Source organism: Dreissena polymorpha, chromosome 15 (assembly GCF_020536995.1).
Source record: "Dreissena polymorpha isolate Duluth1 chromosome 15, UMN_Dpol_1.0, whole genome shotgun sequence".
NCBI lineage: Eukaryota > Metazoa > Mollusca > Bivalvia > Myida > Dreissenidae > Dreissena > Dreissena polymorpha.
Genome location: NC_068369.1, coordinates 38,403,131 through 38,415,959, shown reverse-complemented (window position 1 = coordinate 38,415,959; position 12,829 = coordinate 38,403,131). Strand labels below are relative to the sequence as shown.

The 12,829-nt window shown below is 34.9% G+C and overlaps 1 protein-coding gene across 1 annotated transcript in view; it reads left to right on the top strand.

The window, feature by feature from the left end:
- The first annotated feature begins 3,452 nt into the window (after window positions 1-3,452).
- The window catches only part of LOC127859468 (serine/threonine-protein kinase SIK2-like), a 60,687-nt gene continuing 51,310 nt past the window's right edge, over window positions 3,453-12,829 (top strand). Inside the window, exons 1-2 of the mRNA XM_052396857.1 lie at window positions 3,453-3,728; window positions 7,359-7,475. Coding sequence (XP_052252817.1) covers window positions 3,606-3,728; window positions 7,359-7,475 — 240 coding nt within the window. The 5' untranslated portion in view covers window positions 3,453-3,605. The remainder of the gene's footprint in view (window positions 3,729-7,358; window positions 7,476-12,829) is intronic.

Below are 12,829 nucleotides of genomic sequence, written 5' to 3'. Positions count from 1 at the left end.
ATTGCTAAACGCAAAAGTAATTATTGAAATGAAAAACATGTTAAAGCTGAGCAAAATAGCCCCATAGAGTTGGACGAAACAACCAAGTCCACAAGCCAGTGCTTGCAATACAGTTCAGTCACCTTTTCTTGATCTGTTCCAATGATAAAAAGTAAACATTGCGCGGATGGCGTAGGCCTAAAGTCATATGAGACGTGAGCGCGCGTAAGTAACAGTGCCCTATCTTTGTTGTGAATTACAAGGGGTTCAATGAACTTTAATGAAAGGCCAGTATTTTAGTCAAGTGTATAAGACAGCAAAACCGTCGGCCTGAACAGTACACTGATAAGACGGACTTGTTGAAATGTATTGTTTTGTTGAATGTAAGTAAACTACTCGTTCTTGGTCTTAGCCCATGATTGGGATCAAGGGAGGCCATTCATGATTGGGATAAAGGGAGGCCATTGCTTGTGTCTCCACATTTCACCGTCAATAACTCACTTTCGCCAAGATATCGCATTTGGGCCAAACACGTGTCAAAAATTGCCCCACGTATGAAAAACTAAATACCTCGATGGCAGATTAAGATGCTCTTTCGATGTTGTTCTGAAATAACTTATCCTCGAGGCCGACGGACGGTACCATTACTGGACAGACATTGAAATACTGACGCTCGGATGGCCTTTCGTTTGTACTATCAAACGAATGCTACAGCCATATTTTTACTAAATGATACCAGCAATATTAATTTATAAACAAAGCTTTGATGCTACTTTTTCTTTTACACCTGCACAGTTATTGATTCTGTATTTTCTAAACAAACTGCAATCACTAGACGCAATAAAACCATATGAGAAGGCTAATATTAAAACATACGCCTACATTCTCTACTCAAACAACATCAAAAAGTATACATATGCAAATTTATGACTCCTACTGACGTAAATGTTGTTAGGTAATGTTTAGTCTGGTACATTTCATTATACTGTGTCAACATCCATGATGTTTCCGGACCGATGCTTTTCACAACGTATTAATCGCGTGCAAGTATCAGTGGTTAGTTCTGGTTTTAATAAAACTATTAACATATTTAAAATGTACGTCAATTGAAAGTCAAAATGACGCTTATAGCTAACTTATTTTTGATCTGCGGTGGTTTGTATAGGCTTACTAGATCTAAACACATATGCACGAGTTTCGCCACTCGGCAGTAAAAGTGTCGGCGGATTAAAGAACACTAATAACAAACTGTTACCACAGTCATATCAAGATACAGATAGTCACATTTTTGCCATCGAAATACAGTTCATCAATTACGTAAAAATCGTTTATATATCCTTCATTCCTATAGTTCTATCCATTTAGATGGATATAGCACTCTCATTTTTTTTTATTAAAACACATCTCTGATTAAAAAGTAGTATTTTAAAAAGAAATATATCAATATTTTTACAAAAAGCCTGGTAATCGTATTATATTTGGAAAAATAAAATGTTGATTAGAAAAAGAGCTTAGCATGTTGTGAAAAGGTGTAGACATTTGAAAAAAATAAATCACTTTTGCAAAATATGTCGGTGTTAATAAGTCTTTTAGAAATTATTTTATAACGATTATTATCAACCTTTTATCCTTTAATGACTGTACAGATTTAACAAATCAAGTAAATATGCTATCTGTTACTACGGAAATGTCCGATATTTGCAATGTATTAAATAACTTTGCATTTCTTTCATTGTTGGCAAGACATAAAGGTAAGTGTTTCACTTGTGTAGATACTAGACAAAACATCATTTGTTTTCACCAACATCGCCCAAAAAGTAGGGTCGGCTTGACTTTTGTGTCGAGTTTTTTTTACAGATCCCCGGTGAAATAGGATTATGCGATGATGTGCAAAAATCCGCCAAATATATATTAGTAAAAAAATGATAGCAAACTTACTGATTGTTCTAGCGATTACGTTTTTTTTTTCGAAAATTACCGAAAAAATTTACCTGGCAAACGAATTAAAGCTTAAGGTCGGCACAAAAATGTCGCGTGGTTAATGTGAAACAAGCAACTTTTTAAAGCCTTATGCTCATAAAGTATAACAATGGACAAAATTGTCACAAAACCAGGTTTTCAATTTGAAAAAAAAGTATGATAACGGGAGACAACTAAAACTGAACTGATTGTTTATAATTAGCCCCCTTTGTTGAAAAAATAAATCTATTTTTAGTCGTGGCGACATTGACCTTGAAGATATTGACGTAATTCTTTCGTGCGACACACCGTCCAATGATGGTGAACAAATGTGCCAAATGATTTTAACATCTCACAATGACTGACATAGTTATGGCCCGGACAAGCTCATTTATGGCCATTTTTTACCTTTGAACTCAAAGTGTGACCTTGACCTTGGGATATCGACGTAATTCTTTTGCGCGACACACCGTCTAATGATGGTGAACAAATGTGCCAAATTATTGTAATATCTCACAATGAACGACAAAGTTATGGCCCGGACAAGCTTGTTCCGCCCGCCCGTCCGCCGACATTCGCCAATCGAATAACCAGTTTTTTCCTTCAGAAAACCTGGTTAAAAAGTCAGCGTTTCTCTCAAGTTGCTGAATAATAATGTGTTCATGCATGTTTATGACACGCATCACTGTTTCACAGAGGATATTTGTTGGATTCGGTGGATTATCGATTTTAATTAACGAGTGATCATAGAAAATAATATTTTATAAGATCACGAGTGAATTAAAATCGATAATCCACCGAACCCAACAAATTTTCTATTTATGTTATGCTTTTTTTCACAGTTTATATACATTGTTAAAGAGTTTAACTAAAGAATATCGTTGGGAAAATGACGTCATTTCGTCAAAAAAATGACGTCGTTTAACATTATCAGTGAAAATTATCGATAATTTTCACTGATAATATTCATGTTTGAAACAGCGAAATTATAAGTTTTAATTCACTGATATTTCTCTATAAACCACCGGAAAGCATAAAATAAAAACTGATAACACTACTGCAGTACGGGTCACAGGTTACACGTGTATATGTAATCACACTTCTTCTATTACAGATGCATTTTGACCCGAATCAATTTGATGTAGCTTAATTAAAACTATCACTACATGTACATGTAGAGCGATCTTCTATCCATGCACACAATTGACTAAATCTAGATCGATATATACTTTATTTATCAAGTTTGAATTTTGAGAGATCCTTCTTTTCTGTATAATTAACACTCGATCTAAAGGCAATTTAAAACAAACATTTAATTATAAAAATCAACAATCATTAGGTAACGATGTATGCTTATTAATTCAAAGTCATAAACCATGTAATAATGCATTATTATGTTATCAAGTAAACTCGTTTACAACACTGTGTGTTCACCGTCGCTAAATGCGTCAAAGTGCGTCATACGCTTAGCAACCATCGGATTCGGATCGCGGTAGTGAGTTAAGAAAAGCTAGCTTTACTTGCTTACTGGCGTAAATGTGGCGTCACAAGCACTTGTTCGAAAAACCATGTAGACGATAATGTCGACACGAGAGGAACTCACGAGAGGACTTTTAAATGAACAGTGTGTGTGTTTTCAATTTTGGAATAGACCACCGAGATAAACAATGGTCATGGCAGAGAGATCCAAGGGACAAGTGCGTGTGGGATTTTATGATATAGAACGCACGATAGGAAAAGGGAACTTTGCCATTGTGAAATTAGCAAAACATAGAATAACAAAATCAGAGGTGAGCTTTGCCTTTGGTGTTTTAAATAAAGAAAACTTCGCAATCATTTACCTGAGAAATTGTCGTACGACCTTTTTCGACTTTTAACCTTATTGGGCATTCGTAATTTGTTGCAATTTGTGCCAAACAGTTTGGGGAAATCTAACAATCAAACAAATGTCAAAAATAAACAGGAAGTAAAGTTAATGGAATGCAAAAACTAAGTATATCTTCACATGATCGGTATATCTTATGAAGACAAGCAATACTGTCAGTTTAACCAATCACCAAGGCATTGTCAACGTAATTTGAATGAAATAAACCACTGAATCTGTAGACCTATACATGTCCATAGACCTAAATGTTGACGACTGTCTTTGTTTAATGTTTACATCTCATGTGTGGATATTTTTTTTAAACTACAATATTATACACTACAATAAAGTATCACAAAATAAACTATGCCCTTTCATCAATAATATTTAGCATGAGTATGCCTCTCCATGCCTTTTCCAAAGATTTTGTTTATGCAAAAGTCATGGGTTCTCAGTTGGCAATGTACATGTACTTTGTTTTCATGTACTCTTTATTAATTTCCACATGCATTTAACTTGAGTCAGACCTGAAACAATAACAAATGTAATGTAAAAGTACCCCAGATTTCGAAATACAATATGGGTACCACATGTTTCAAACTTCATGCACCCCATGTTGTGTAAGGCCCTGAAGAAAAGCTTGCAGTCATGTACACAATGACTGAACTTTGACTGTGGTCACATTTTGAATACAGTAACTATATTGTTAGCCAGTTTTGGATTTGCAGTGTTATTATTTAGGGGTTCAGCGATTTTCCTTGTCCAATTGGGAAAAGTACCCGTACCGGTCCAATTGGGAAAAATTGAGTCGTGAAAACCTCAAAATTGGGAAATCCTGTAATTGGGAAAATTGCGTTGTGAAGTTTGGGTCTTATTGAATACATCATACAGTTCAAACTTAATTGAACATACCCATTAAAATAATCATTTGCAGGCATGCCTTAATGACCATTACTTAAAGTAATAAAGTTGATATAAATAACAAAATATTATATATAAGACACGAAAATCAATGACTAGTTGTTAACCAGGTTTTCCGAAGGAAAAAACTGGTTATTATATTGGCGAATGCAAGCGGGCTGGCTGGCGGGCGGGCGGAACAAGCTTGTCCGGGCCATAAATTTGTCGTTCATTGTGAGATTTTAAAATCATTTGGCACATTTGTTAACCATCATTAGACGGTGTGTCGCGCGAAAAAATTACGTCAATATCTCCAAGGTCAAGGTCACACTTTGAGTTCAAAGGTAACAAATAGCCATAAATGAGCTTGTCTGGGCTATAACTATGTCATTCATTATGAGATTTTAAAATCATTTGGCACATTTGTTCACCATCATGGGACGGTGTGTCGCAAGAAAGAATCACGTCAATATCTCCAATGTCAGGTCGCCACGACTAAAAATATATTTATTTTAAAACAAACTTACAAAGGGGGTTAATTTTGTTTGTTCATTTCAAAAGTTCAGTTTGAGTTGTCTCCCTTTATCAGATTTTTTTTCTCAATGAAAACCTGGTTTTGTGACAATTTTGTCCCTTGTTTTCATCTCTTATAAAGCAATGTCTCTCTCTTTCATTTTTTTGAAAATTTCAACAATCTTTGATGTTTGATCATCACTCAGTTGCTGGAATCCCTCTCTGCACAGCATCATTAGAGCTGTCAATGTGTCCTGTGATAGACGGTTCCGATTGGTTGGGCAAAGATTGTTCATTAGACTGAACAACCTTTCCAAGAGGCAGTGTTGGAGGGCATTTCAAACTACGATAAGGTTTCAAACCAACGTCAAACAGTACGCTGGCTGCCTGACAAAAGAACCGCAAACAGTAACGACTCTATTGATTGAACGCGCTGAATAATAAAACCTGATATTAATCGAGCGCGTGGTTACACACAACTATACGATTTTCTTTGTTCGCTCGCCGAAAGTTGGGTTTTGTTACGAAACTTTCGATCGTTTTGAGAAAAAATTCGGACGCCGATTGGGATTTTTTCAGATGCCGATTGGGAATTTTCGCTCGATTGGGAAAGTACCGTTTACCGGTACTTTATAAAGAAGGAGGAAAATCGCTGGGGTTATATCAGGTTCATTTTTTTTTTGCTAAATATTTTGTACAGCCTGTGCATCTTGGATTGGAAAAAAATTAGTGTGATAGACCATGACCTTTGAAAACAAAGAAACATTAGTAATAGGGTCATAAATAACAGTTGTCCAAATGATTATAGTTATGTAACTGCAGTTTTAATTTTTTATTTTAAAGTGCTACAGAATTATATTTCTGTATAATAAAGTTTATAAACACAATTTACACCATAAACCAATAATTTAGATTATTTTTTAAAGTTTAGCATCTTTTGGGGGATTTTTTTACTGTTGACAATTGGGAAACAGCCTGTAAGCGGCTGCAATTTTGGGCCAAAAAATCACTGTTAAGTAAATTTGTAAGTCATTTGGTAAAGATATTTACACTTTGAAATTGGGAATGGGGCTGAATTTCAGCCCAAATTTGACAAAATATACCCTGCTGCTAGGGTAGTGGTTATTGTCCAGCAATACACAAGACTTATGAATTTACAAATTAAAAATAATGACTAAGCAGTCTTCAAAATTAGCTTTGAAAAGTTACATGCCAGTCGGGCCAGTTACTTAAGAATTTGTACATGCCCAACATATTTTTTACATGCCCAAACTTTTTAAACCAAAATTATAACAAATCACAACATTTTAGCACTTACATGCTACACATAGTAAAGCAGAACATTTGTTTTAATAGTAGTGAATACAATTACATCTAATCAATCACTAGAATTAAGACGGTCGATCGTTACACCAGTGCTCTTGAAAAGAGCGTTCTCTGGTGTCCTCGTACCATTTCTTGGCTTCCTTTTTCTCTAAATAATTGTCAATTTTCTATTTTGGAAGGGCTTAGCCCCATCAACATACCTAAGATACTGCCTCTATGTCGACAATGACATTTGTTTACATTGACAAAAACAGAAGCGTATTACTTGATTGAAATGATCGATTCAAAAAGCATCTTCTCGATTAATGTCTAGAGAAACCGTCGATAAGAACCAAATGTGACCGAACTGCATCGATCAAAAACAACAACGATGACGTGTGCAAGCAGGTGCGTGTTGTTAAACCAATCGAATTTCATTGTTTTACAACTTACAGCAAGGTGTTTGTTCGCAAAATTGAAAAATAGATCTGCAAATATCAAGAACCGCTTACGATTTTTTTTTATAAACTGTCAATTGGCTTCAATAATTTACATGCCCGGCGGGCCACAAACGTGAATTTTTGTATGTGCCTGGCAGTAATTTGACTCGCCACGGGCGATCGGGCGTGTGCTAATTTCGAAGACTGCTAAGTTAGATCAGGGCTTGATAAAAAAAGTTATATTAAGAGAAATGTATTTGCTCAAAACTTACAAAAAATAAGCATTCACAAACTATACATGTAGATACTGATATCTTGGATTTTTTTATGTTTCTTGCTGTAATATAAAATAGTTTAGAAAGATAATTGTTCTCACACATTCATCATTTCTTTTTCAGGTTGCAATCAAAATTATAGACAAGACCAGGCTAGATGAGTCAAATCTGAAGAAAGTCTACAGGGAGGTGACAATAATGAAGTTGCTGAATCATCAACATATCATCAAGTTATATCAGGTAACTACTTGCTTATATGAGCCGCGTTCTGAGAAAACTGGGCTTAATGCATGTGCGTAAAGTGTCGTCCCAGATTAGCCTGTGCTGCTTTTATGGTATTTTTAGTTTCAAGGAAGACCCACCTTACCAAAAATCATGTTTATGCGGAAAGTGTCGTCCCTAATTAGCCTGTGCAGACTGCACAGGTTAATCTGGGACGACACTTTCGGCACATACATTAAGCCCTGTTTTATCAGAACAAGACTCATTTGATGACATACTTTGTAGAATATTGAGAAAATACATGTACATGTACATAATGACTTTTATTGGTTGCAAAGCAAGGTTTTCAATACATCAGTATTGGACAAACAGACCAAAATATTGCATGTTTTGAATCCCAACATTAGATTTTTTTCTTTTTTAACACATGAGTTTAATGTAGTCTATTTATTGTTTTATTTCGTAAACATTGTGTTGTGTATCTGCGATTATAAATATTTTGTTACTGTTAAATGCTTTTCTCTGTGTTGATGTTTTACTATTTTCAAAAATAGCCAACAAACAATTAATTGATCTCTATAAATTAGTATAAATTCACAGGTTCTTCTAATTTACGCTTCGCCTTCTGTTTCAGTTTGGCTTCTTTTCATTTGTTAAACTTTTTGTAGAATAGAAAGTGTATTATACTCAATTAATGAAAAATTGTGAACAGCTAAAATTAAAAACATACTTTTTATGTCCCTGAAGGGGGCATATATTTTTTTAACTGTCCGTCAGTCCGTCCGTCTGTCTGTTTGTCCATCAGTCAGTCTGTCCGTCAATCTGAAAACTTTAAAATTGGTCATAACTTTTGCAATATTGAATGAAGATAGCAACTTGATATTTGGCATGCATGTGTATCTCATGGAGCTGCACATTTTGAGTGGTGAAAGGTCAAGGTCATCCTTCAAGGTCAAAGGTCTAATATGGCTTCAAAGCTGCACAGAAGGGGGCATTGTGTTTCTGACAAAACTATTGTTTATCCTTTATTTGAACCAAAACTTTCAAGTCTAAAGGTGATTGGCTTGCCTTTCTTTTTGAACTGATAACAGGTACTTTACCTGTCATAAAATGCAAATCAATTACTGTGACTGCTTAAAGGATACTTTTGGTGTAAAACTATAAAAAACATTGAACCACCTTGAAATTATGCATTCCATTCTTTCATTTGTATAATTTCATGTACATGAAAGTGATTCAGCAAACCCATTTTTCATTACCAGTAAGCCGACTGGTCTCCTTAAATTTTTTATCAAAATCAAGTTTGCACTAGATGGTTTCCTGTAATTGTATGATTTCTTTACAAGTATAGAGGCTAGAGCTTGATCCATTGTTCTACTGAGAAGAAAATCACAACATAATCTTACCTCTCAATTAAAAAATATGTTTTAAGGAAGTTGTGGAGATATTTTTGTTATCTTGTCTATTACCATGTACAGACAAAAACTGTTTCATTACAATTGTATGACATATAAACCGTACTCTGTGAAAAGTGAATTTAATGCATCAACGTAAAGTGTTGTCACGGGATAGCCTGTGCAGGGACGACACTTTCAGTTTTTATGATATTTTTTGGTTTGAAGAAAGTTTCTCTTGGCAAAAATCGAGTTTAGGGGAAAGGTGTCGTCTCTTATTAGCAAGGGATCATCTTAGAGGGCTACGTAGACGACATGATCGCCCTACGATGCTTGATATCCCTTTTGGATTACATCAAAGCGAAAACAAAATCGCCGACATTTTCCAATATTTTCTCCTTTGATAATCTGCCGCGTGCGTGCGCAATGCCGTCACTAATGCTGCAATTGTTTACTGTGTGCATTTATCGGTTATCTGATCAACTGATAGCGACAGGATTTGCTACGCATCTCTGACCACTGATGCAAGTCGCCTTGGTTTATTCCAGTCGAGGCATTGTGTACACGCTGGTCTTACCGACAATAGTGTATTGACGTAACCTTCTATGTATAGATTGCCAGGCTCCCAACCTCGTTTACAGTTTTTCAATCGGCTCTTGTTATTTGTCAAGGCTACCGGGAACCAATACAGCCATTGTTCATATGTTGGTCATTTATTGTTATGCTTGATGTTTTGTACAACTTAACAGTCCGAATCTCACTGCTAAATTTCAGTCATAATATATTTGAGTACTGAGCTTAACAACTATCACAAGTTTACAGAGAAACAGACTTACAAATTAAAAGTTTAATCCAAAAATGCTGTAAAAAGCATGTGGGAACATTCCTATAAAAGATTCCTATAAAAGCTAATGACGTCATTTAAGAATTAGAATTACTGGCACGCGACACTCAGTTGGGAGAATTACAATTTAGGTTATTTCAGAATGTTATGGTGTGTTACAACAATTTATGTATAATCAAATAAAACAAAACAACAAATCTTGAAATACAAATGTAATTAAGCTATGTCCTGCATAGAACATAAACATTTATTGTTTAAGAATCTCCCACAAAATGTTTAGAAGGTTTTTAAGAGTACACATTACTTTCTGTCGTTAGTCTAATTTGCATATTGAGACTGCAGGTGAATAATGCTGAATTAATTGGGATATATTGCCAATTTAAATTCGGTTAAAAATGAGCTTATGCAATAACAATCGAAGAGAAATGACCAACAGCTTTACAATGACTTATTGTGCGCAAAGGGGTTAAAATATAGCATTAAGAAAATATAGTATTTGCTTTGTTATTGTTATGAGTTTATCATATCTCCTTGAGACTTTGCCTGGTCTTTTATTTATTGATTTCTGATTGGTAAGCGGCTGGCACTGACATGAGCAGTAACTGATGAAACCTCTTCGCTACTGTCCGAACACCGTACAATCTATGAATCTTGCTGATGTCCGCCATCTTGCAATTTTTAACTATCTATTAGCAAAGTAAAGCACTGCAATATTATATATGAAAGCAATATGTCAACCAAATAATATATTGATCACGTATTTGCTAGGTTACAGGTTACTGGTTTTCATTTTCTGCAGTCAAACACTGCATATTTTACTTTATGTGAAAGAGACATGTATCAACTTGTTTTTGGACAGTCGTTTTCGGATATGTATCAGAGCCCTCGTTTGGCCGTTTTTGGTGCCAAAATTCAGCCCCATTCCTCCCTTAAAATAGTATACTTTTTTCCCCTATTTCACCTAAAAATTCCCCCCCCCCCCCAAAAAAGAAAAAATATTTTTTTTTTTTTTTTTTTTTTACTTTTATACCTATGTTACCAGCTGGTATCTTGCTATAAACCTTTGATTAAATGTATATTTATGTAAATTACATTAAAATAGAGCAATATTAAGTGTTGAATGATTGGTAAAAAGATATTGTAAATTTCCCCTTTTCGCCGAAAACGACTGAAATTCCCCCCTCTAAGGGCCCCGGCCCCAATCCCCCTAAGTGTAGCAAGGGCCCTTTGTATGGTTTGTCCATTTTAATTATTTTTGACGTTCTTTATAGAATGACGAATAAACATGCAGTGTTACGGATGGTCTGGTTGACATTATTTCACAATGTACTAACCAGAAAATGCACCTAGAAAGACTAAAAAAATAGAACAATATGCTACATGTAGGGCTCTGCCCTTATCCTACATCCTCAGGCTCTTGGCTTAAGTAGTTATTACATATGAATGAAATGTGTATTTTGGCCAAATAAAACACATGTTTTACAGTTCTTAGGAGAGCAATATCTCTATAACATCATGGCAGTTTAAAATAAAATGTTTTGTTAGTGTTTCAGCATATTTTATTTCAGATATATGTATGGTTATTAATTGTGAAACATTAATATTTAAGTACCTTTACGCGTTTGATCAAAGGTCTGCTCACTTCTCCCAAATAAAATTGGAAGGAGAAGTCACTTCTCCCTAAAATTTTGGGCTAGGATGATCCCTGATTAGCCTGTGCGCACATGCATTAAATGCCTTTTTCACAGAGCACATCCCGGATATATTTGTATAAATTTGCACTTTGGTGTTCTGCATGATCATTATCTTTCATATGAAGGCAAGAGCTAATAAACAGTTAACACCTTGAAATAAACACAGCAGATTCTTTCTCTCACATCAGCAAATGGTAAAAGCAATGCATCGGGTTTTCAGAATGTGCCCTTTATTTATTTTACCTTTTGCTAAGTAGTTTTACAACAGTCAATCATCAATGTGGTAAAGCAAACATTTTGTCTGGAATTTTGTATTGCGTGGGCGATCACATGACTGTGTATGAATGACTAACAAGTGTAGGTGGAAGTCAACAGCAGTTGTCACAATGGCTTCCTCGCTTTGCCAATAAACCATATCATCTTCCTGGCAGGTGTGGAGGCTTCCGGAGTCTGCATGGATACAAAAGAAAGTGTTTTAAGTGTTTGATGTTTTATGTACATATTTCCAGTAAAATGATTTTCAATGGGGACCGGATTATAGAGTTAAGTGGGTGACGCTTTACTAACTAGTTCCAGTACATTTATTTTGAATGCGGACTTGATAATTTGGTCCATATTTTGATCCTATTTAATGCAATCAAAATTATCAAACCTTATACACACATGTATGTTTCCATTAATCCTGGGGTGGGGGGGGGGGGGGGGGTCTCTTACCCAGATTACACAGACAGGCAATACATATTTTGTTTGGACTAGGACTTTTGCTTGCAGACAAGGAGATTGGTGCAATTAAATTTATGTGAAAAAGAAAACAATTTTGGTTTATATTTTCACAGCTCTGTAGAAGCATGAAAGTTTTGGTCTGATATTGCAAAATAAACGTCCATTATTTGATCTAAGAGATATCTTGTTACAACCATCTACATGTATTATTTATTCTTGCTACTTTTTTGTAACCCTTTTTGATACTTTACGTGGAAATTCATATAGCAAATTGTTTTTGCATGATGTGAAAAGACATTGTAGACTGTTGTCATGGTCCAACATACAGCAATTATATTACATGGTATTAAAAGACACTGTAAACAGCAAGGGTAACCGTGTTCCATACAGGTTGTGAATTGCAGTTCTAGAAATTGCAGTTAATCTGAGGCTGAATGGAGTTCTGTGAAATACCACTGTGCACATGACATGATTAATGTATATTTGTATGACTTCAAATTTAAATAACTTATAAAGACATTCCATATAAAATACTTTGCAAGAAAAAAAGTTTGGTACATGTAATTGCAGTAATATTTTATAAATAAATAATGCATGTGTATAACCTGCAGTATGGGGGATTGTCAGACCATATTTTAATGGTATAAAAATTATGTGATTTAGAAAAAAAAAGTATTTCGATTCTGCAAATCAAGCACATTAATTTTCAATGATGAA